This window comes from Euprymna scolopes, chromosome 2, assembly GCF_053919585.1.
Source record: "Euprymna scolopes isolate OS-2025 chromosome 2, ASM5391958v1, whole genome shotgun sequence".
In the NCBI taxonomy this organism is placed as follows: Eukaryota; Metazoa; Mollusca; class Cephalopoda; order Sepiida; family Sepiolidae; genus Euprymna; species Euprymna scolopes.
Window position 1 is genome coordinate 203,984,811 of NC_136483.1, and position 26,792 is coordinate 204,011,602.

Consider the following 26,792-nt stretch of genomic DNA (forward strand, 5'->3'; position numbering starts at 1 on the left):
TCCGTAACACTTTTGTGCTCGTTTTTTTGGTTAAGATCAAAGGTTTGTTGTTAATAGATGCTGTTTCTTGGCCTTTTGGTTGATCAAAGTCTAGTATCTGTTCCGACAGATACTGCAAGCGAAGACCATATGTGGGGGTAACCCCACATATCAGACCTTGGTCAATGTAAGGATCACCCTACAGACCAGCAGTTACTATCCAGCTCCCATTTCCCACCTCTCGGGAGCTGGTCCCCCTTTCCCTCCCCCTTCCCCTCGCTCTCTCTCCACATTAAAAAACGGCCTTGTGCCTAATTTGCTCAGTGGGGAAGCAAATAAATACAACTCCACATATAAGACCTTGGTCAATGTAGGGGCAACCCTTCATACCAATTGTCACTATCCAGCTCCCCTACTCCCCGGGGAGTTGGTCCCCATTTCCCTTTCACTCCTCACATTAAAAATCGGGCTTGTGCCTAATTTGCTCGGTGGGGGAGCAAATAAATACCAACCCTTTTCTTGGCCTTTTGGCCAAGATCAAAGTGTTATATCTGTTCTTACTACATGCTGTACTTATGTTTGTAACTTTGTGATATAAAGTTGGGATCACTTTTCTTTATTAATTTAATGTAAAATGATCACCCACTTTACAACCAGTCAGTCTCAAAGCCATTCAAGTCATTCTCCAGATCATTCAAGTTGTTTTTGAAGGATTCCAGTTATTTTTTAAGCATTCAAGTCATTCTTAAGGTCATTCAATTCATCCTTAAGTTCATTAAAGTCATTCTAAGTCATTTACTTTTTATTTATTTAAGTCATTTCAGCCCATTTTCATGTCAATCCTACATCCACGCATTCATTCATTACATGAGAGCACGCGACTAATGGCTATCGGCTTTGTTATATAAAACATGTACTTTCACACTTAATGTATAACATTCACCTTTAGTTATAACTAAATGGACCGCAGTTATTTCCCCTGACTTCATACTATGTAGTTATGTATAAACATGAAATTTCTATCGAAAACTAGTTATATGAATGTTATAGTCATGTTAAAGAGTTGCAAAGAAAAACAGAACGCCAAAATAAGTTAACATGTATTGCAAAGCATACAATAGGTAGGTTGTTCGACGGCTACGACGAATGACCTTGGTTGATCAACCGGATATCGACTCATACCTTACAGCTTAGTTTTCCGGTATTTATTGTATTGGAATAGTCTATTAGTAGGTAACATAGGTTAGTTCCGCCATAACCCCCCCCTAAGCTGATAACTCCGGACGATGTATTCGTATAGTTTCCTCTTTGGGCGGACCATGATCGACTCTGTGATTTACTTTTTCTTTCCCGAACATGGTGGTTCCAGTGTGATTTAGTGTGGGGAGGCTCAATATCAAATGTGTCGTAGACGGTTTCAGTAGCCTCTACTTCTTGGGTAATTCATTGTTCAGAGCGAAGTTTTTTCTTTTGACCTGCAGGAAAAACGTTTTATTGCCATTTTCCCATGTATTAATCGTTGGAATTGAAAAAAAAAACAAAACAATTGATTAATTGCGTGGGTAGACTCCGTCACAAGTAATTAAGGGGCAATAAACCTCATCTAGTACCCCATTTGAAATAATCTATCAGACCAGAGGTGATATTATCCCATGGGTTTTCATTAGTGCCGTTAACCTGTTGAACTGTCTATTTTAAAAAGACGCCGGGTTAAACGGTCCGGCAGTTCTTCCATATTGTGGAAAAACAGATTGAGTGCTATTATTTTGCCGTATGTAATATCTTTGAGTGACGTTGATTCTCGGTAAATAATGTTCCAATACTAGGAAAAATAGTGTTACGATTAGTACCTGTTGCGGTGTGGCTGAAGTTTTCGTATACGGTGGAAAATCGCCCGCAGTCACAGAAATTTACGACAGAGTCGGTTGGCGACTGTGTCATCACTTTAGGACTAGCGATAGAGTACTCTGCCTGATTTTGATTTTATGTTTTTTATCAGTCGCTGTTCTCGTTACGGGAGAACTACTTTTTCTACAATCGTGCCAGTTTGTTTGCGTTTTCCTAAAATAAGTAAAGTTTCCTTTAATTTGTGTTTCAAGGCATATGCGTCTGTTGACTTTATATTTTCGTTTTGCAAAAAATATGTATTGGCTGGTTCCATAATTTAATTCATCAATCCAGTCATTCCCAATAATGTCACTTTCGCTAAAAATTCATCTTTGAAGTTAATTTGCGTACCGTTAACCTTTGCGGTTTTACGTGTTCTCAGCATTGTGGGTTTATTCAGTTTTTTCCAGATATTCAAATTTACTATCGAAAGGTCTGAACCCGAATCAAGTTGCATTTTTATTTTTTTATCACAAAATTTTTAGTCACATATTTTCGCAACTCTTCTTCGTTATTTTCAGTCTTCGCCAAACACACTCGGGCTTTGTATTTAATTTTATTTCTGCAATGAGTACATTTGTGTTTTATTATTATTTTTTTACATATTAAATATTTTCTTGATAAACATGAAGAGTCATTAACCTAATGCAAATTATCACATCGATTACACGGAGATGGGATTTATTTTCTTCAAATTCTTTCTTACCTATGTGTCGATATGTGCGCTCCTTTTGCTTGACTTGTGTTTTATTTTTTACGTATTTTGTTAATTGTTTGTCTGCTTTTTTATCTGTGCGACCACAGCTTCGATATCCATCGAATCATTTTTTTTTTAATAATTTCTATTTTCTGGCAGTCTTTTATTAACTTTTATAGGGTTAGGTTTGGTTCATTTTCTAATTTTGCTAGGACACGCCTCCTAATTTCTGCATCTCGACTAGAAGTCAGTCCTTGTGCAAATACTAAACATTTAAAATTGTCTGCACAGAGGTCTGCAAGTTTGAATTCGTCGCATTGTTTATTTACCATAGTTGCGTACGTTGCGAAACCATCGTCGTAATTCTTCTACAAATCCTGACATGACCAATGCTTGTAGAATAAATAGACTTTCCATCGTAACTTCCCAACGAAAGATAATTCCAGCGTTTTACGTGGTAAAATAAAATCCATAAACTTGTTATGCTCGGCCGTCTCTAGTTTCCGTTATAGTAAACAAACTTTTTTCTGGTCCGACGACTGTTTACAGTCAATACGAAAACAAATTTCATGCCGATGAAAATAAGCTTAAAAAATTTACCTTCTTCAAATCCATAATAGAAAATGTCAATCGAATTCCATATTGAGTCTGGTGAAAATCCGATATTATTATTATTATTATTATTATTATTATTATTATTATTATTATTATTATTATTATTATTATTATTATCGGTGGACGTATTATTTTTATGACTTGAGTAAGCAGCTCTTTCGTGTGCTGTTGATTTTCACATTGCTGGGCCTTTATTAACCTCATTAGTTGTTGTTGTCTTTCATCTGAGCGTTTCTGGTGTTCAAATAATTGTTGTTGTGTGTTTAATAATTGTTGTTGATGTTATTGCTGTTGCTCAATTTGCAATTTTAATAATTGCTCCAATGTACTTTGTAAAGCATCCGTCCTTATATGATGGGTAAAATAGAGAATTTTCGGAATTTTATCAAAACCGTGTTCGGATAAACCAGGTTTAAGTATTTTTTAAAATAACTGGAAGAACAATAATTCGTTTCCTTTAATAAACTTGCAAACGAACGTTGGCCATACAGTTTTAAATTCCTTTGAGATTGCATAATGTACCAAATTAAATCCAGCGGATTGTCTTTATCATTAAATTTTTGAATTTTTAGCATTTTAAATAATAGATTTGACTTTTTGAAGCGTTAATATTCAACCACATTTAAAGAAACTCAAATATTAAAAAAAAATAATAATATATTAAAACTAAATCAGTGAAAAAATATAAAATATTTATTTTGAAATGAAAAACAAAATGAACATTTGAACAAAAATATATTTTAGAGTAAAAGTTTTTAATTGTCTGTATTTTTAAACAATTCTCCTCAACGAAAGTTAAAGTAACGAGACGCCATTAAAAAAACCCTCCAGAAACACAAAACTTCGAATCGTTGTTTATATAGTGAATATTTAAATTTTTTCTGAAAAGTTAGATTTGACAGTTTATTCCATAGTGGCATCAAACTTTACCGCTTTGAATGAATCGTTCAATTTCTTTTTGATGACATATGTCGTCAGTAATCCGCCAGCGAGGATTCCAACCAGCAACATGCCAAGACCCACGCCAGCCATATCTCCTAAAAAGGAAAAAATAAAAATAAAGTGGTTAAAAATGTGTTTTTTCCAATAATACGATGGCTATTGGCGATCGTATTGGCCAATAGTACCTCGCCCCTCCCTTTCACACAGTCACCAGTTATGCTTCAACCAATCACGTTCCAACATCTCCATCCTCAAGCCCTTCACTACCGACTAAAATATTTTTTTACTCTATCTCTTCCAATATTATATATATATATATATATATATATATATATATATATATATATATATATATATATATATATATATGTATATATATATATAAATGTTTAGAGGTACAGAATTTATATATAGTTTTAAAAATAATAGGCGGAAGTTTCTCGAGAGCTCTTTCGGCTATCATCTCATCAGGAGAAAATCGATAGCGAACTAAATAATATTGTGTCGAAAAATAATCGTGTTTAAACGTAAATAAATTTAATTAGTGTCCCCGTACTTTTTGCACATTTAATAAGTTCCCCATTAGAACTCTTTATTTTTCGACACAATATTATTTTGTTCGCTATCGATTTTCTCCTGACGAGATGATAGCCGAAAGAGCTCTCGAGAAACTTCCGCCTATTATTTTTAAAACTCTCTCTCTCTCTCTCACTCTCTCTCTCTCTCTCTCTCTCTCTCTCTCTCTCTCTCTATATATATATATATATATATATATATATATATACTAGCATTTCAGCCCGGCGTTGCCCGGGTTTTTGGATGTGTATGTTGAGCATAAAAAAGCGGTCAATTTTTAAACTTTGACCACTATTATGACCCCTTAACATTTATTATTTTGGACTCAAATTAAGTTATTAAGTTTTATCCATGTCCAAGGAACCTATATCTAAAATTTCAAGTGTTTAGACCCAAAATTGGCGGAGGAGTTTGGTAGAGTTTGCAAAGGTTAAATCGTTGAACTTTTACCCCCTCCCCCCCTTAACAGCCAAATTTCTGGCCGAACACGGATTACAAAGATTTTCCCAAATCTCAGTACCCTGTATATCAAATTTCTAGTCTGTAAACTGAAAATTGGCAGAGTTATAGCGTAGGAAAATGTACACATACAGACACGCAGACACACAGAAACGTTCACTTTTATAGATTAAACACACACACACACACACACACACACACACATATATACATAAATATATATGGAAACAATTTTGTGTTTACTGTAAACTTTTTACGCAAATATTATGCAAGTATAAATCATGTAGAATAACTGCATGAATATAATTACACGTAATAGTTTACTAAATATGATCATACCATAAGAAAACCGAAAAAACTAATAGAGAATTAATTTAAATGAATGTTTAAAAGAATATCCAAATTAGCTAGATCTTTTGCTAGTGAATGCAATTCCACAACCCATATATAAGAAAATTGTATTTTCTTTTTAAATAAATAGAAAAGAGGTGTTTTTTTAATATGAATATCAATACACACAAAAGAAAAATGAATTTATAGGAATATATATATATATATATATATATATATATATATATATATATATATATATTCCTATATCAACTGACTTCAATAAAAAATATCGGATTGACAAGAAAGTTTTTGCAGTTTTAAACTTTTAAATATCTCGGCTTAAACAAAAATTTATTGATCGAAATAAGCCCTATCAGAATAAACACACTTTTGCCAACGCAAAACAATTGTATTTATGTCAGTAACGAAAAATCTTGCGTTTTGATGCAGATGAAGTCGCTGAAGGCGTTTTTGATATTGCTTAGTTTTTTTGAAATCAACCAATCACGTTCCAACATCTCCATCCTCACATTTACAACCAACCAAACCCTTCACTACCGATTAAAACACCCCCTTCCCCTATCTCTTTCAATGTTTTTACATTTAAACTGACTTCAGTAAAATAAATATTTCATTCCGTAAATGAAACGAAATATCGAATCGATATAAGCATATTTTTATGCTCATTTTTTCCTGTTCTAATTAATAGTCGACTTTGTTTATTTCTATACACACGAACATAAACAGTAAAAACGTGTTATTTTATTTTATTTCATTTATACATTGAAAATTCGAATAATAATAAGCCCAAATAAAAAAAACAACAAATAACTTATATCAAACACAAAAGAATTTAACTATCTACCGACCTGTATAATTTTAACGCGCTGAAACTGTTTTAAGCTTTATTTTTATTTGATTTTTTTAAGTTGTTTTCACAACATATGAGAAAAAAATAGCGGTTGTCACTCAACAGTTGGGGGCTGCGTTATAAAAATAATTTATCCTATTACTAATCGTAATTTCTCACCACTCGAGCTTAGGGTTAGTGGTAGGGTAAGTTTTTCTTATTTCAGAATTTTATTTCGTTTTGCTTTACTATTGCTAAAAACAGAACTATCCTATCATTCTCTAAATCCGAGTGGCAAGGCTATCTCTGAATAAGGTTAGTGGTAGGATAATAAATTTTTTGCTATTTTATTCAACGATGAAGCTGATTAACAGTTAAGCAAGAAGCCGTTATTTCTTCTCGTGTATCGTAAAAAAGTGTGAAATAATCTTCATGACAGTTTCAACACTTTAAAAGTATACAGGTCGGTTGGTAATTAAATATTACTGAATTTGTTGTTTTCGCATACAATTTCTGCACTTTTGTTAATTATTTGGTACTTTTATTACTTACATCGGAGACTGTGACGCAGTTTATATCGGCAACACACGTGATGTTGTTTCCTGTAATTTGTGTTTTTTTTTTAATCTAAATTATACTTTTACGTTTCTGAATTTTTTAGATGAGGATTGATAATTTATATTATTTGGATACTTCCGACTACTCTTCTCATCCTCAGTGCTATTTTCACAACGTTTAGGTCGATGTAACCTTGAACCGTCTTCAGGTGTATCTTGTTGAACTCGGGAATTTTTCAGCCGAACTCAGGAATCTGCACGGAATTTCGAACGAAACCCTGAGTAGAAGTAATACACAATTGTAGTTTTAGAGTTGAAAGTCCGATGATGCTTCTCTTTTTATTATCTCCCTTTGTTTGTAAATATCCCATAATCCTTTGCTGTGGTTAAAAAAATAATCTTCTCTCTATCCGTTTATGCATGTCGTAAATTTCATTTCTGGAATTTCTGTTTATTTCTTAATCCCTTCCACTCATAATGCAACTCGAAACAATTTATGTGCCCAGTAAAGATAATAGAAACCGCTGGAGCAGATTATTATTCGACGGAGATGAAGCAAAATATGAAATTTGGGAAATTAAATTCTTGTTATTCGTTTACCAATTACCCGAAGACCTAGAAATGTCGTCATATTAACTTGTTGCAAAAATAATATCGTTTTTTTTTTCAACTTCAAAAGATCCTAACTCTTTTCATAATAAACTTCATTAATCGAAATAAGAACCATTAGAATCGACACATTTTTGCTAAGAGAAACAAGTTTATTTATCCCATTAGCAAAGAAATCCGGAGTTCTGGAAGCGATGAAGTCATTGAAGGCCGATTCGGCATCATCTTGGTATTTGAAGCATTTTTAGCGCAGGAAGTTATCGAGATGTTTGAAAAAGTAACTATCAGTAGGCGAGAGGTCCGGTGAATATGGCGGATAATACAGAGTCTCGTAGCCCAATTCTTTCAGCTTCTGCAGGATCAGTTGAGCAAAATTGTCATGGAGGAGAATTGGTCCCTTTATATTGACCAAACTCGGGTACATACTTTGGAGCATCTGGTGCATTTCGTCAATTTGTCGACAGTACTTATCCGTCGTAATCGTTTCACCTGGATTCAAGAAGCTGTGATGGATAAGACCGGTCGTAGACCGCCAAATAGTCGCCATAACCTTTTTTGTGCAATTCCGGCTTCGGGGAGTGTTGTGAGGCTTCTCTGGCATCCAACTATTGTGTTGAACGTCGCCGGTTGTCGTAGAAGATCCACTTCTCATCACACGTCACAATTCGAGAAATGGGTCGCTTTTATTGCGTAGAAGAAGCATAGAAGACACCTCAAAACGACGTTTTTTTTTTTAATTATCGCTCAATTCATGCGACACCCATTTATCCAACATTTTTGATTTCTCTCTTTGCTTTAAATGGCGACTGACTGTTAAGTGGTCGACCTCGAGTTCAACACTAATTTCTCGTGTGGTTTTGCGAGAATCGGCTTCAATTAAGGCTTTCAAATGTACGCTATCAATCGCAGTCGGCCGGCCCCGACAGTCTTCATCTTCGATGTTTTCGTCACCATTGCGAAATTTCTTGAACTACTGTTGTGCCACACGTTGGTTAGTGGTTCCTGAGCCAAATGCATCATTGATATCACGAGCTGTCTCGCCAGTTATTTGGCCTATTTTGAAATGGAACAAGAAAATCGTGCGGATTTGAATTTTGTCCATGCTGTCAAAAAGCCCGCTAAAAAATAAATGGAGAGATTGAGAACGGTAACGAATAACACGATTAAATAGAGCGAAAAATGCGCTTCAAAATGATATATAACATAGCTATATATACCAATGAATTAACTCAGAAATCATATATAAAAGTAACATATGTGAGAAAACGATATTGTTTTTGCACCAACCTAATATTATTGTGAATGTGAAAGGCGGTGAGAAACAACCAATTTAACATTTTTTTTTAAACTTGAACATTACCTTTATTAATGCTAGCCAGACATTACAGCTATATTGAAGATGTTGACTCTCTACTAAATTGAAGAGGTTAACTCCCAAATATTTGCGTTTATTAAATTGTTATACCGAAAAAAAATCTGGAAGTTTATTAAACGAAATTCCACGAACTCATTTTTTGCAAACAATTTTTCCGCAACATATTGTTTTTAATAAAATATCATAATTTCATAACTAATCGTAATAAATAAGACGCGATTATTTGGAAGCTAAACTCTTCAATATATAAATATATATGAAATACATCAGTTTTTAATCCCACTCATCTACACAAGCACAAAAAATTAACAATAATGACGTGTAAAATACATAACTGTTTACATATTTACGCACACACGCTTTGTTTTACATTTTTAGTTTTTTATTTGTGTAAATCTGGCTATAATTATCAATTTAGCCTTTTTGGCCTTTTTCTGAAATATTTGGCTTCATGGATCAGCTATTAGGCATGTTTACCCTTTTAAAACCTTTAACAGACACATAACTTTCAGATTGCAAAATAATTAAAAAAAAAAAAAAATGGTGGATCTGAACAATGCTGCCCCTACTATTTAATTTTTTTTTTTTTACTTTTTCACTTCTCCGTAAATTATCCTAGCGATTATTAGCCCTTACAAGCTTATATTTGGAATTATAACGTTCTACTACAGTGAACACCAACTTCCATTGTTAATGCTGCAACTAGCATTTACATTATTTCTTTTCAATTTTTCGACCATTTCAAGAGCGCTTATCATAGATTACACACTTAGCTTTCACATGAACAAAATACCTTGGAAATATTGTATACATCTTACCAACAGAAAAGGGAAACATTTAACAGCTAGGGGCAGCATTAATAACCGACGTGGCAAAATAAGTGTGTGTTCTATTTATTAGAACGTTATTATTACAAATAGATCCCCGGCTATTATATTTATTAAAAATACTACCTTAAATTTCTTTTTTTAATCTAAAAATTAAGCCTGTACTCGATGATAGGAAAAAATTAAAGGCTAGGGGAATCATTACTCAGGTCTGCAGCAGTGTTTCTTGGCTGTTTCAATGTTGACACGTTAGGTGAAAGTACAGCACATAATCAAATCCCTATGTTAAGAATGGGTTTATAGATACTACCGTTGTTACTTCAGCACGGTACATTAATTTTGTTCCCCGGGCGCCAGTGCCCACTATTTTATTGGGCTGGCAGTGGCTCCCACTAACAACCGTACTTTAATTTTTTTTACGGGTGGGGTGAAGGGCATACTTCCACCGGGCAACGCCAGTAAACGGGTCTTACTAGTAACAAATAAAATCTTTGTTTGGATAAATGAATAATGCGTACAAAATTCAGCAAGTTGAAATGTAAAATGTTCATTTCAACTTGCCGGCATATGTCTATTTCTTTTTGCGCATGCTCAAATCCAGTTCATTTCTTCAAGTCGTTTCATATTAAAGCTTTCCTACCTATCTCTCGATAAGTACATTGATAGGGAACGCATCTCAATGTTTTAGTTTCGATTGTAGTTGATAGCACGCAAGCCATTTTTTAACTTTTGAAATCACTACTATATATTAAGTATAATATAACATTCGATAGACAATTTACTCTGTAATAATAAAGACGAAATTTGCATGAATGAAAATATATTTAAGCGCATTTTACGACACCCCCATCTAGTTTGAAATAAAAAGTAGTTACAAGTGATCGATAATATCGTTAAAATTTTGACAGCATAATGTAAACTTTGCTAAATATGCTATTAAAATATTTGTAAAATTACAACATAATTTGGATTTTCTAACATTAATAAAAGGTTCGTCATCTAAAGTATCGTGGAATCTTACCAGGTCTGTATTTTCCTCTGGCTTTGGCAGGGATCTTGTTAACTTTATGAAAGCTCCTGTCTTTTACGGGTATCGGCTTTCCATCCTAAAAAAATAAAAAAATAAAATAAAACCAAAATAGTGCAAGTACATAAAAAAATGTTATTTTCACATAAAATGTTATTAACTTTATTTTTTTACAGAGAAGTAACCACTTATCAAGGCCCGAAGGCCACTCAAGAATAAATGTTAGTGTGTGTACGGTGATGGAAATTGGATAGAAGTTGACTATATTAGTTGACTACTCAACAAGAATTTGTTTACATTGGATTTGAAAACAACCATCTTGCAGTCAATCGGAAAGCAAGCTAGCGGAACAGGGTTCCACAGGAGGCTAGTTCTAGGAAAGAAACTTTGTTCAAGGAACTGGCGTTTAGGTTGAGACACTTTGTTGATGGTGGTTATAGCTAGACAAGTGCTTTTTGTGAAAGTTTGTTATGAGGGAACCATAGGTTGAGGCTTAGACGAGCACTTGCCATGATTAAAAAGAATTTACTTTAAATTTAAAAACGGACATTTGTGAGCTTTAGATTTCCAATGCTCATTATTGATTTCTAATTTCAGGAAAGTTCTGCGCGAGAAAGGGGAGACAATACAGAAGTTGTATGATTTTTCAGCGAAAGGTTTTTCATAAAATTAACACAGTAATACAATGGAAAACATTAATTACTGAAAGATTTATTAAATTAAATCAATTTTGTTTTCATTTTTTAAAAAACATCAACAGTTTCTTTATTAAAAAAAATACATGTAAGACTAACACTTCTAAATAAATTAATATTTCCAAATCATGAAATATAACAGTCAATTTAGTATATTTTGAAATTTATTTATTTTCTGTTTCTTTTTAAACGATTAAATTAATTTAATTCAATAACTTTTCTAGTAATTTGTTTTCCGTAAATTTACCTATAAAATTCCGCTGAAAATCATTAACATTATAGATCGTCTCCCCTTTTTCTGTGTAGAACTTTTCATAAACTGAAGATAAATAATTATCAGTAAAAATCTAAAGTGCCCAAGTGCCAAAAAGTTCAAGTTAAAAGATCAACCAAACATTAAGAAAAACCCCCCAAAAAACTTTAGATTAAAAAGAATCAAATTTAAATGAAAAAATATCAACTAAAAAAGTCAACAAAATTTCAGTAAAGCAACCAAAAATTTGCCAGAAAAAAAACAAAACAAAAAAAACGTTACGCCAAGATCGATCGTAAGTCCATGATTTGAGATGCCCAAGACAATTTTTTCGGCGGCGTCTTGTAGATTGTTTCCTATAAGCGCGACTTTGATGTCACCTTTTATGGCCGGAAGATCAAGTAAAGTGAATGAAACCAAAACATCTTCCGAATCGTAATCGAGCTGAAAAGAAAAAAAAAATGGCGGATGTGTCTGACCACAAATCATACGAAATTCGTAAAGAATAGAAAAATATCATTTGAATAAATTATTATTTCGGAATGATAATCCTGGATAAATTATGGTCAACTTAGTTTTACAACATAGTTATTTGGCACTTATCTGGAATAGAGTTATTATTTAGAAACCTATTTGTAACACGGGAAGTTTTTTTTTTTTAAACTATTTTGTACTTTCTCGTAACAATTTAATAAACAAAAGAGCCCGAAAAATTGAATTTTACTTGAAAATCCTATATAAAAGGAACTCGGCCTCTATTCTGTATAAGTCGTAAATAGGTTTAAGAATCCTAAAATTCAAACTTGAATTGCCCGAAAGAACCCGTGGTATAGTGGATAGAGTACTTGGTAAAGTTCAATTGTGAAGTTACATTCTTTTCGAGATTAAAGGTTCAATCCTCAGTGCGAGCGACACTGAAAATACAATTGCGAATTATATATGACCTCTGCCTAGTCATGACTGACAGAACGCGCATGTAATTCCCATGGATTAAACAAAGCATTTCGTTAGAAAATAAACGAAGATTCTCGACTTCGATAGAAAGATTCCCAAATTCGGCAAGATGCACCTGAAGAAGGTCGAAATTTACATCGACCGAAATAGCACTCAAGTTGAGAACAGTAGTCCGAAAACTCCAAATAATAGGAATAATCAATCTTCATCTAGAAAAATTCAGAAACGTCATTTTGTATATATTGGTTATTTTTACCAGAATTATCCAGTTGTTCCAATTTGTTTTCGATTATAAAAATAAATTTCGTTTCATTATTTACAAGAGGGGTTTATTTTCGTAAGTAGAGTGTAAAGTTGACAATCGACTTGATTTTTTTCAATTGGTCTTTATTATTAAAATTTTATTTTTCATATCGATATGTCGCCTTCAGCAGTGCAAAGGGAGGTGGGAGGTCAGCAGTTTTGGTTAGCCTGTGGCTTTTATGTTACCCCGTTCCTTCTCTCTTGGCCCCGTTTCGTCCAGCAGTCGTTGTATGAACTGAAGGGCCTTTCTGTGGCCTGTTGTGGGTGTCTGCGCGCGTCACTCTCTCTCTTTCTCTCCCTTTTTTCTCTTTTAAGTCTTCGCGGTCATTTATATATATATATATATATATATATATATATATATATATATATATATATATATATATTTCGCTCGCGGATAATTGCCGTGTGTTGATCCCTGAAAAGTGGAAGAAGCTTGTTAATGATTGGCTGTTTTGGAAACAGTCCTAGAAATCCTGTTTTTTTTTTGTTTTGTTTTTTTTGCGCGCGCGTCCTTCGAATCAGTTCCAGTTAAGATTTCTTGAGAGCAATACTTGTTTTCCGGGATTCCGTCGTGTAGGAGACTGTATGATATAAATTCATTCAACCACTTTATTAAGGGTAGAGAGCCCTATTGGAGCGGGTTGAAATTGGTGTTCTGAAATACACCATTCATTGAAAAGGAAAAAAGCATGGACATTTGTATCTCTCCCTTTTCCAAACCGTTGACAGAGAGATTCGTCAACATTAATTTTATTTCTTTATCCTCCTTTCGAGGAAAGGTTTCCAGATGAAAAAGAAGCTTGACAACCTTTTCAGAGAAAATGAATTTTAATTCAAGAAGAAGAAGAAGAAGAAGAAGAAGAAGAAGAAGAAGAAGAAGAGGAGGAGGAGGAGGAGGAGGAGATTACAACTTTTTCTGAGAAAAGGAATTTTATTCGGACTCTCCACTTTTCAGGCGAGAGAGAGAGAGAGAGAGAGAGAGAGAGAGAGAGAGAGAGATCGGACGAAAAAAAAAAAAAAACAGAGAAAAGTAACTTTGCGAACTCTGCTTTGCATTTTTCCCTTGCATTACGAAAGTTCAGAGTGATCATTTTGCATTCAACGTTCGCAGTAAACTGAACACCCGGATCTAAAAATTAAACAGTAAGTTTATAAAAAATTCTAATAATCTGAATATTCTTTGTCCAATCGAAATAGTAATGCAAAAAAATAAAAAATAAAAAAAAATAAATAACAAACACTTTATTTTTAGAACATTTTGGACAATGCAATCTCCGACCTTCTTCATCTGTATCTTGTCAACCTATGGATTTTTTTTATCGAACTCGGGAATCTGGACGGAATTTTGAACAGAGCTCTATTTGCTACATAATGGAACGAGATTATGCTACTCACGTGGGTAGTATGCTCTCATTCCATCAGCCATGTTCGGCTAGAATGCTAAGTAATTCGTAATTGTATTTTGTTGTTGCCTGCGCTGAGGATTGAACCCTCAACCTAGGCGGGACTGTAACTTAAAACTGAATTTTATCTAGTACTTTATCCATTACGCCACTATCTTTGTGGACAATTCTAGTATAAATTTTAGAAACCTGAAACCTATTTTTGTTTTTAGAAGTACAACATTACTACTCATTATTATAGATCACTATTACTATTATTACTATTATTACTATTTATACTACAACTTTTAAACAATTGTCAGAATCATCTTACCGACGAGTACGGGGGAGAAAGAAAAAGACGTTAAGGCTTGCAAAGGAATGGCGTCGTTGCTTACAAGCAATCTTTTCTTTTACAAATACCAAACTGGTAACGTAGACACTGATGTCTTCTCTAAAAAACGATCATTAATTACCAACGACACCGTGTGTAGCACATTTTATGCACTCAACCTCTCGTTCAGCGAGATTTGACGAGACTAGAGTGTCTATATAAGACATCAAATCAGAAAACACGGGTTTTTATTACAGAGAAACGGTCCAGCGTTGCGCACACATGAGAGTGTCTTACTGCCCCTCTTACCCACCCTCGGCAAGTATAACAATTCCAAGTTCTCACACAACAACAATAACACACACACACACACACACACACACACACACACACACACACACACACACACACACACACATATATATATATTTATACATATATAAAATTATACAAAAGGGCACTTACTTTAATATTTGAAATTCTGATGGGAGAAACTCCAGCGTATATCGCCAATGTCATGCGAATAATAGATTTGAGTTTCTCTTCTTGATTCCGTACGACCGATTTGTAACTTCCTGAAACGATTTGTAGAAGATAACGCCATTGTCTTTGCAAGTTTTTTTTTCGATCACATAACAATAATATATTTAATTTATATGTTTTCTGTATTGATTATATCCATTTTACTTTTTAAATGTCTATAATTTAAAATATGAACCAAAACGAACATTTAATTACGTGGGTAATCTATTACAGAATGTTGTATTTTATATCTGTACGTTTGCCTAGTTCAAAACCAATAAATCTCACTTTACTTTACATATTCTGATTGAGTATAACACCGAGCTGGTTATAATAAAACTACTCTAATATCAATTTATACAGAGAAGCTCATTTTTTATTTTCATGATTCTTGTGATGTTCTTTCTAATTTTCTATTGACAACTGACCAGTCTCTCGATTCTGTAATTATCACTCCCAAAATGGTTCCTAGTGTTCTTACTGACCCTGACCAATTTAAGCTTCCGCTTTGGATTCAATTCCTGTTCTTCTCAAATGTCCTGCTCCTGAACTTTGTTCTATCCTCTAAATTACTCAATCTCTGTCTCATCCCTGTCTCTCTTCTTATAAAGGGTTCTCTGTTGTCTCTATAAAAATGCTAGTGATCGGAGTGATTTAACTAAGTATCACCCTGTTAGTCTCCTCTCTGTTATTAGCAAAAGTTTTTGAAAGGTTAGTCAACAGCAATCTTGTTCAGAATGTAGCGAACTGGCTAAGTTGATCATCATTTGGAAGGGCAAGACAATCAAGTTCAGCTCAAAGATAAAACTCATGCGTTTCCTTGTCCAATCAGTTTTCCTGTATCCTTGTGAAACATGGACCCTTACAGCATAATTAGAGAAGAGGATTCAGACCCCAGAAATGAGATAGAAGGAGGAAGAAAGAGAGGAAGACAGAAGTAGAGACTAGAAGACAACATCACAGAATGAACAGGATTGAAACGTGCGGAGGACAGGGAAGGATGAAGAGGACTGGTTGATAGCCATCGGTAGCGCTCCAACGGCAACCGGTCACAGGGCAGGTGAAAGAAAGAAGATGAAGGTGAATATCTATTTGCTTGTGGTTACACAAGACCAACAGAAAAAAATATTGTAAATGTTTGCAGTACTAATAATGAGGAAATATTATAACTAGAAAGATATCAAGGAAACGAATGCCAACAATAATCATCTGATTCATGTGAAAACCCAACGTTCATATTCTAACAATTAATACATAAAGAATATATAATAATCTGTTACTCGTTATGAATAAGTTTTCTTTTTGCTTAATCAGGAGAAAATCAGTTTACAGCGGTTATTATTTAAAAAATAATATTAGTTAGTTTTTGATGCTAATAATACTAGACAAAAACTTGTTATGCTTATGATATTATTGAATTTTGTAAAATACAAGCAGGGAAACCCGACGTCGTCCGGAATTGAATGAGGATCAACAAATGTTCCACATTCCAAATACTTTTATTGACATCAAAATCGGTGAAATCGCCCATTCGTTAATCAAATCGACTGCCTTCTCTAGCCAGGAACCCACCGCGGTGCACCGGGAGTGTTACATGATAAGGGCTGCCCCCTTTTCATGTAAGTATAAAAATGGAGAATTTAGTTTAAAATGAAAATGAAATAGCAATAGACAAATTCGAACCTCGTAATTTAGTTTAGAAATAGATTACGTGTGAGAATTTAAAAATGTAAAACAAACATTTGTTTAGAATATAGATAAATATTTCAAGGAAAGAATGTTAACTATCAAGTTTGTTATGAAATTTTAAATTGAAAGAATGCAGATTATAAGATAATGTTTTTAACATATTGGATAAATAGGTTACTGGGAAATAGGAAAAGTTTTGGACACGTATGTCCAGGACACGTGAAAGAAGGCACATGTTTTAACATATGTATGACGTCACGGAAAAATAGAAAGTTCTAGGAATAGAGAAAAACTTTAGAGTTAGTCAGTCAGTGAGAAAACTCAGAGGGAGTCAGTCGTCTAGTCAGGCGTCTAGGAGCGAGACGTCACTTCAAGAAAAAAATGTGAAACTTTGAATTCTTGATAATGGAATCACGGCCGTGTGAAGAATAAACCATCAAGTGTTTTTTGTAAAGCTTGTCTTGTCTTATGATTCTTACAAAAAGGTAAAGTGGAATTGTATTATATATTTGTGTTATATGTCTTTACATACACGTCTCAACATCATCATGTCCGAACTGTCTGAACACTATATGTCCTCACTCAAAGAGCTTTCTTCTTCTTCTTCTTCTTCTTCTTCTTCTTCTTCTTCTTCTTCTTCTTCTTCTTCTTCCATTCAACACAATTAAGGAATGAACTTTTAATATATAAGAATCTCTAGTAACATGAACAATCTCTCTAAGTCTCTTCCAACAAGCCTCTCTAGAACTCTTACAACACATCTCTCTCTAAGACTCATCTTTTAATAAAACTCTCTCAATGAAACCCCCTATATAACAGGAGGAAGCTCACATGCTTCCATGCAGTGACTTTATAAACAATATATTGTAGTCTACATTGAAATGTAGAGAACCTATTGTTAATTTCATGAAATTATTTTTCTATAATGACTTGAATTAAAGTTAAAAATGCAAAAGTTAAGTATCAGCGTTCGATTGTGATCTAAACAGAAAGATTCATTTCGAACGCGCCTCTGTCTTATGAAAGAACCTATTATTGATTTTATACACTGACCATTTCTACTTGTGTGCTGATAAAACCTCAAATGCACTTCCGATGTTAAGCTGTATAAAAGTGTTAACTTTGGTTAAAATCAGGCTGTTCCTTCTTTAATTGGATTTTTTGATTATCGATTTTTTATACTTATCGGAAGCATTCCTATGCAAAATCTATATAAGAATACTCCCAGACACATAAAGTACATTTCGTAAAAGTCTACGCAGCCGTTTAAGAGTACATAGGGTACGAACTTACACACAGAAGCTGTTTTTATGTATAAATAAAAAAAATAATGAGTCAGCACTTATCAAGGAAAAATCTACTCGAGGATAAAACTTAATGAATTCGTTAGATTGAAAATTGAATAATGAAGAATATTATGAGAAGATTGAAAATGATGAAGGGAATGAATAAAATTTTATAGGACGATTTATGACAATTTTTATAGACACTTTGACTATAAACATGTTTTAACCGCTGTAGCAAACATCTGGCATTGTTCTACCGATACGATGTTATTAGAAAGAAACACTGTTTGTAAGAATTCTGTTGAATATTAGTTACACATAAATAACGGCTATTTTTTTTTTGCAGTGGTGGTAGGGGGATGAGTTCTTGCCGTGAATGTCTTATAAGGATGAAGCAGAGATGGAAGTTGTCGAACACTTTCTATGGAAATAACGATCGAGTATAGAAAGAATAACTATTTCTCTTATGCGAGGAATGAACTATATAGAACAGAAGCGAACCCCCACTGGATTGTGAAGTCGATTTTAAACTTTGTCGAAGACGAAAGAAAGTGTGCTCTTAGTGACACCCCTCCAGATGTGGCAACAGTACTCAACCGTAGGCTAAATAAAAATTTTAAAAAGTAGGCGATTTTCCTAATATATCAGTGGTGAGCTTTGAAGATCCATGAAGAGTTTTCCGATTCAATTTTCTCTGATATCCACATATATGAACACATACATAGAAGAGTCTACCAAGCTTGCTTTTTTTTTTTTTTTAAAGAAACTGTGTTCCATATATTGGACTAAAAATGTTCACATTTTTCATATCCTTTATCTCTACAAAGCCACCATTCGCCATGTATGAAGTATTGTTGCCATAAATAAGGCTAGTACACCAGCCACTCGTATCTTACTCTTGGAAGGATGAAAAAAGAGTCTTTAACCTAATAGGTTCCGCACTATCTAAGCTCTAACCCCTGCCTCATCGCTTGAATATTGCAATATTGAGTCCTGTGCTTGTTTTACAAGTACTTAAACAGAAACTGTTTCGAAAAGCTTACTGCACCTCAAAGTAAAGATCCCAGATCACCTTGGCTTATACGAAAATCACACCCCTTCACTATAGAGGTTCACAGATGCCGGAAAGTTTTCTAATTATTTATTTATTTGAAGCCCGTGATTTTGAAATTCCCTCCTCGACCCCTGTTTCCCTGACTGTATAAATTTGATAAAATGTGAACAGACATCTTGCTGCATAACTCCCTATTTAGAATGTGCCCTATTAAAATAGTCCCTAACCATAGTCTCCTCTTACGTTTCAGTGGCAATGTGTTTTGTTTCACGTGAATAAGAGTAAAATATAATCGAATTAAAAAATTACCGTGGATAGCGAACTGAGCGTCGAGCCGGTGTAAATCAGCAAAACATAGGCTGATGTCAAATTTTTCGAAATCCTGTTGCGACTCTTCTATGCCGTAAATGTTGTGCATTAAATGAACTCCAGTCTGAAAGTAACACAAAATAAAAAAAGATAGCATAAATATAGTCTTTATCGATGAATCTTGTTTTTAATTTCTGTTATTTTTTGTATCCATTGCAACAAGACTGCGAGAGATGGTTCACATTGTCATATGCAGGTTGACCTACAAACATAGGAAATATTCAAACTAAACAATAGTCCCTGACTTTATAAACAATCGTTCAATCTAGGCACCGCCAAAATGGCCGAAAAATCAAGTTGTTGTTGTTTTTTTAAAACGAAATTACATTTATTAAAATCCATTATTTCTGAGTAACTTTTTTTCCAGAAAAATAAAACCCTGAATTTTATCATATAGAAAACAGAATAATGTAAAACTTTTTCTACTATTTTTAATTAAATTTTAAATGTTAAATTTTCCCAAAAAGTTAACATTTGACATTTTTTGTCTTGCACAAAAAACGTACATAAATATTTAAAAAAAAGGTTTGTGAGTTCCTTACATGCAATCGAAAGCTAAGCATACAAACTAGATTACGATACAAGCCACTACTTGTGTTTACATGTGAAACCCGGAGCTTGTAGTCAAAGGCTTTGGCAATATCAAGCAAGTCAATGTCAGGCGCATCTCCATCATTCTTGATTTTGATGACCTGCTCCTTCATAATCAGGAGATTAATCGACCAGCATCTCTACGGTACGAAACCATGTTGGATTTGAGAGATTTATGCTAAGGTTGTTGTTGAGCATCATTAATTAATTTCATATAAATCAAATAATTATTGTTGGCATTTGTTGCCTCGACATCTTTCTGATTATAATTCTTTTCTACAAAGACATCGTGTACTTAGGGAAAAGACTGCCTGAAGGTTGTCAACATCCATGTGAAAGTTTTTTTTGTGGAAGGAACTGGATTTGAATTTGGCACGCCTAAGTTATCAGTCTGTGTCATTGACCATTTAGCCACTGTCTTCTCCCTAATGCTGTGCTCAGGAGAATGGGACATCATGGCTGACTTGAGGACGTTTTCAAAACCTTGTAGACTACAGGCAGGGGTGAGTGAAACCGGCATGCAATTAATATAGTCACTTAAAAAACATGAAATAAATAGCCATTGTTTTCCGATCTTTAAGATCGTCATCAGTTTTAATGAATAGGTTAAGGAGCCAAGAGAACCAGCAATGGATGGAGCGAGCGCCTGCGATATTTTCGGCTGAAAACCGTCTGAACCAGGACTTTTATTTGCATTTAGAGACTTAAAACTCAGTGAACATCGTCTTGTAAAATATGAAAGTTGAGCATCGGTTGCGTTTCTCTAAAGAACGAAGGAGCAACTCCAGCGTCGTAATTTTTGTAGAATTTGGAAAAGACATCACAAAAAATACTGCATCGTTGGCTGATTTTGTCGACGTAGTAAAAGAAGTAATTTTCATTGGTAAACTGTATGGATACAAAAAGCACAGACGATTGGGCACACTTAATTCATGCATACATATGTATGGAGAAAATAAAACCTGTTTTTGATGAGCTGATGTCAAAACAGAGAACAATAAAAGTTCCATGAATCATTAAATAATGATGTAAACTGTCTAACCGACTTTCACTCACCTTTTCAGATAGTGTTTCAAATTTCCATCCAAAGTGATTTTTAAGAATTTGTGTTTATGACCTCTTTCTATTGTATTTGAAGTTGACGTAACACTAATATTCATGCAATAAAACTTATTACGTTAAGATATGTTTGTTTGATTTAAAAGTCATTTTTTTTTACTTTAAATAAAGCAGACGTGTCTTTCAATATGTGAATCTTTGTTCAATTGTAATTTTTTTTTAGTTCATAGGCAAAGTAAAATTTTCGCGTTGTTGCGTTGTTGTTGCTATAACAACAACAAAAACAACAACAACAACAACAATAATAATAATAACAGTAATAATAATAATGATAATAGCAATAACAATAAATAATAATAATAGTAATTATAAAAATAAACAATAATAATAATAATAATAATAATAATAATAATAAGAAGAAGAAGAAGAAGAAGAAGAAAAAAAAAGACGACGGCGAATGATATTATCATAGTAATATTGTAGTAATAAAATGAGTTTTATATCCCATCAAGTATTTACAACGTTAAATTGATGACACTTTTCGCAGAATATTATCTGTTCCGAGTAATGCCGATTTTTGTAATTTGTTAATATTTTGTGATATCTCACGTTTGTTCAAGTAACTCACAAAATGTCAATAGTTTTACACATACAATCATGAAATCAATGTCGTTGTAAACTTTTATCGGTTCTTTTTTTTCACTCCTAACAAGGCACAGAGCCACTTAGCCGTGAGGACCAGATTTGGAAGGATACTATTTAGGGAGTTAGGCATCGAGATGTCTGTTCACATTACACTTGCATTTCTTCATATCAGTACAGTAAGGGAAGCAGGGCCCCGGGAGGGAATTCCAAAGTGCAGCAATCCGAAGGAAAAAGCTATTCAAGTAGAAATCTTTACATCACAGAGGAATAATAAAGGTCCAAGGACAAACCCCTGTGGCAGTCCTGCATATATATTACATTGTTTTGATGTACGGCTATCGAGGACAACTTGGATTTTTCTGTTATTTAAGAAGGATGTGATTATGTTGAGTATATGCCCAGCAATACCATACGATTTGATTTTCAAGAGAATACCATTGTGTCATATCCTGTCAAATGATTAGATAGTCTAGGGCTACTCACCTAGCTTCACTTGCCTTATCTAGTGCTTGGTATATACGTTCAGAGATTACAGTTAATATATCTGCAGTAAAACATGCTTGTCTAACTCCATACTGTCTGTCGGATAAAAGTTTATTGCCGATGAGGTGGCAGACTAGTGCTTGATTGATTAAGAACTCAAAGATTTTGGCAAAGAAGAGGAGCTGTTTTATTTTTTTTTAAGAGTTTCAGTTTTAGTGTGAGAGGTACTAGACAAAGTGAATGTGTAGAAAACCAAACACACAACACAAGTAGACCATCAGCCGCCTTTTCTTCTACAGGATTGTGACTTCGGGAAACCCCATCGTAGATGGGTGCAGGGCTCTTTTCCACACACGACATGTCACTACAACCATCTTCATGTTATACATCTGATAATGGAGCAACCGCTTTAATCTCTACTAAAGAATTTGGGGATCCTGTACTGTCAGTCGGAATACAGCAGCCAAACAAACTGTCAAACCAGTACCCTCAACCAGTAAAAATAAAGGCAGTATCGTCCAATTGCATTGGAATATATGGTACTCGAGCACTCACAAAATGCTCTGTTTGAGGGGATGGAAAGGAGACGGGCGTGAGGAACGGTGTTCATTTCCCTAGTCAAGAAACAAGGTCAAACATTGGGTGTTTCTATCGAGTCTCTGTGATCGCACCTCTGCGCCTGTCTAATAGGCAAAAAAAAGGAGTATGAAAGCCGGGCGATAGACAGAACTTATCTACTCCTTAAGCAGTTTAGATTTGCAAACCGGTAATTTGTTCGATTCACCGGCTCTAGGAAGGTTGTCGAACAGGACTGAAGAGGCATCCCTTCCCTTTTATTTAGTGCCAAGAAGTATGAAGTCAGTAGCACAGGTTTAACTTCATAGCTTTTCTTCTCCCCAATGGAGTACCTGAGAAGATCTACGGGTCCATCATCAGTAAGAAGATTAGTCCCGCGTCTGAGTTCTAAACCAAGTATTTCTGCGACCCTGAATGGATAGTTATAAATAATTGAGTTAGTACTAAAGGTTATATATCTACTGAAAGGTTACACCTCTCTAAATAATTGAAAAGGATTTTACTATGCTTTCCATTTCATTGTTAATGGAAACGAGCGGGTAAGCAAAAAAACATGCTGTGGAAGCATTTAGATTTGAATCTGGCTGATTAAAGAGAGGAATAAATTATATGATAAAAATATTGTCCATATATTATTTTGAGAATAGGATAAACTGTTATAGTATGATTCAAAGTGATGTTAGGAATTAAGATAAAATTTGATGCACGAGCTCTGGATATTTAAGTTGATCGGAAAAATAAAATATATCAGTTCAATATAGATTTAACTAACGATATAACTATGATTAAAAGTACATTCAGTACAAGTGAAGAAGGCAAAAGACCACCGAAAATATCCCCCTCCTATTGACATATGCTTCTAGAAATCAACAGAACAGCAAGTCAGAAATTTATGGGTTCTATTTTTTAAATCTTACTGTCACTTGGCTGAAGCCAAATCATAAAAGTTGAACCTTAAAAGCGCTATTACTCTCTGGATAATCTAATAATTAACTCTGTCGGCCTTTCCTCGTGAGAAGCATAAAGTCAGGTTAATGCCAATGTACACATTCCTTTCGAATTCGAATTACGTAATGCCTAGAACGCTAGTTTCCTTCATGCAACTTATAAACTTAAAGATGTATAGACAACGAGGGAGCATCTGCCAATCACGATACATATCTTATTATTAGTCACTAGAAGTTTTCACACAGACCATCATAAAAGATTTTTTCAAGCACAATGTATGGTGTTCCCTGGAGTCTGACTGACAATAAGTCTACCCAGATTTCCAGTGCTCTTCACCTCTTTCGATAAAATTTGCAAATGAATTTTCGTAATCACTACAGGCGTTTACTTTTGATTTCTCATTATCAACGACCATTAATCTTCGCTGGAGTTTGAGTGGCAATAAACCTCCCCAATGTCCCAATCCTCTTCGCACTCATTCATCATTGTTATCCGTTGTATCTTCTCAGCCATACTTCTGATTCTACTTTCTTCCATTCTTTAAAAAAAAATGTCCGTATTGTTCCTAATGCTTCTATGTCCTATTATTGGTGTTATCTTTTGACTTTCTTCATCTTCCATATACCTTTGAGCTCCCTGACCAGTTCCGTGTATTTGCTCCGCTTCTCAATCGCCTTGCTATTCACACTCAAGTCTAATGTAACGGCGAAATCTACGATCTGAATTTCCTTCTTATTAATTATTGTGGCACCCGATCTTCTTGAATGGATTGGTTTATCTGTGTGTACGTCCATGTTCCATAGGATTTTGTGACTTCCGTTTTAAAGTACTGCTACCGGTTTGTGCTTGTAACATTTGTCTGTGTGTTTAATATGTACTTATTATTATTATTATTATTATTATTATTATTATTATTATTATTATTATTCGTAGTAGTAGTAGTAGTAGTAGTAGTAGTAGTAGTAGTAGTAGTATACATGTTTTATATCGCATCAAGTATTCACAACCTCAGACAACACAGAATGCAATATGTTCGGAGTAATGTCGATTTTTGTAATTTAGTAATATTTTGTAACGTTCGAAGTTTGTTCAGGTAATTCTAAATTTTATCTGATTGATTTAAGAGTTTCGATTACAACTCGTCTTACCGTTATCTTATTGTCACAGAATCAGCTTAATTTAATTGTGAGTTCAGAATGTCAATAGTTTTACATGTACAAACTGAAAACTAACGTCGCAGTAAACGCTTATCGATTGCGATTGTTTCATTAAATAATTGAGCGAAGAAGGTAAACAATCGGCGAAAATTTTCATTCCTTGATGATACATGTTCAACGAAGTGTCCCATCAAAATCAAATTAACAAAACAGCAAATCACAAATTTATGTATTGTGAGACCGAAAATTACCTGCATCAAATACTCTTCCAATACGATATTACAATGTGAGATACGACTACCAATAATGGACACCATCGAATAGTAAGCTCCGTTTACTCTTTATCTTTGTAACCTTTGCGGTTAATATATCTTTCTTACGCCTAATCCGTGTTCCGTGTTTTCCTTCCGTGGTCCCAACCTTGGATCCATATAATTATGTATGCTAATTTTTGTTGCTATCACATGTTTTATATTATTTATAAAAGTTGTGTATTAAAAGCGTCATTTTTGTGAATAAGCTAATAATTAGTTATGTCAGCTCTCCCTCACTAGTGATCCCACCTCAGACGAATGTCAATGTACACATTCTTCTCCCATTCACGTTTGGTAATGCTTGAGAAGACAGTTTTCTTTGTGTAAATCATAAACATAACGATATATTTTCTTTTATTGGTAGAAAAGATGATGAGATTTTTGTTATTATGAGATTGTTTTATAGAAATAAAAGAAGCCTAAGCAGCAAAAAGAAATCACCGAATAAAAATCAATATGTACTGACCGCCGGTTGGTTTATTTCAAGTGATACAGGGAAGCTCGATTCGGTATTCGCTCCTGAATTGGCTAATACTTCGTTCTGAAAGAACAAATGAATAAATCAGAATATAGAAAACCAATAATTTTTCACCCTAAAATATTATGTTTAATTCAAAACAATATGTCAACAAGTTTCCACAATCAGGCAACATTTAAATTTATTTTCGTAATTTACAACCAATCAAATTCCTTCGTTTAAATATTAGTTGTTTTTTTTTTTCACTATGATAACTTAATAAGATTAGCAATACGCTCCTGGACTCTATAAGAAAATTATAAAAATCATTTAATTGGGATCTAAGCAGTCATCATGATGAATCGCTTATGTGTCTTCATTTGACATATTTTTTTCTGTTACCAGAAGAAATAACCGTTTAATCTTACTTTATTAAACTAAGATGACTATTTCTATTATAACTACACGCAATCATCAATTCTCAAACAGATACTTCGTTTGTATTTGAGACACGTTTACATAATAACGTGTACACACTATCACTTTAAGGCATAAACAGAAGTTTGTAAAACTGTATTTTGCCAATTAAACGACTAACAAATACAATTTATTAAATTAGTAAAATGTGTTTTTGCTAATTATTATAAAATTTAGAAAATTAGTTAGATAGAAAAATATGAATAGATTAAGGTAAGCGCATACACGTACATATATGCATGCACAAATATAGAGAATTACTATTTTATCTATCAAATCTGTTCGAAAAAACTTTTAAGACATTAGAGTTATCCCCTTTTGAACAAGGTTTTAGTGATGTTTATGGTACATTGGAAAAGAAACAATTACAGACTGCTTATTAATAGACGTTCAGCCGACGAGCGCCTGCATGTTGAGTTATTGTTTTCTTCTTCCTTTGGATTTTTGGAAACATAAACAGTTAAGTTTGGCAAAACTAATTAATTGCAACAACACATTTCTCTACCGT

At 33.8% G+C, this 26,792-nt stretch overlaps 1 protein-coding gene and 1 pseudogene across 1 annotated transcript in view; one reads left to right on the forward strand and one right to left on the reverse strand.

Moving 5' to 3' along the window:
- The first annotated feature begins 489 nt into the window (after nucleotides 1-489).
- LOC145243088 (U2 spliceosomal RNA) lies at nucleotides 490-626 on the forward strand (annotated as a pseudogene).
- Nucleotides 627-3,849: 3,223 nt separating this feature from the next.
- The window catches only part of LOC145241629 (uncharacterized), an 86,901-nt gene continuing 63,958 nt past the window's right edge, over nucleotides 3,850-26,792 (reverse strand). The window contains exons 10-15 of the mRNA XM_080104713.1: nucleotides 25,817-25,891; nucleotides 19,518-19,641; nucleotides 15,123-15,232; nucleotides 11,964-12,125; nucleotides 10,728-10,812; nucleotides 3,850-4,215 (exon numbers count right to left, since the gene is read on the reverse strand). Coding sequence (XP_079960839.1) covers nucleotides 4,082-4,215; nucleotides 10,728-10,812; nucleotides 11,964-12,125; nucleotides 15,123-15,232; nucleotides 19,518-19,641; nucleotides 25,817-25,891 — 690 coding nt within the window. The 3' untranslated portion in view covers nucleotides 3,850-4,081. The remainder of the gene's footprint in view (nucleotides 4,216-10,727; nucleotides 10,813-11,963; nucleotides 12,126-15,122; nucleotides 15,233-19,517; nucleotides 19,642-25,816; nucleotides 25,892-26,792) is intronic.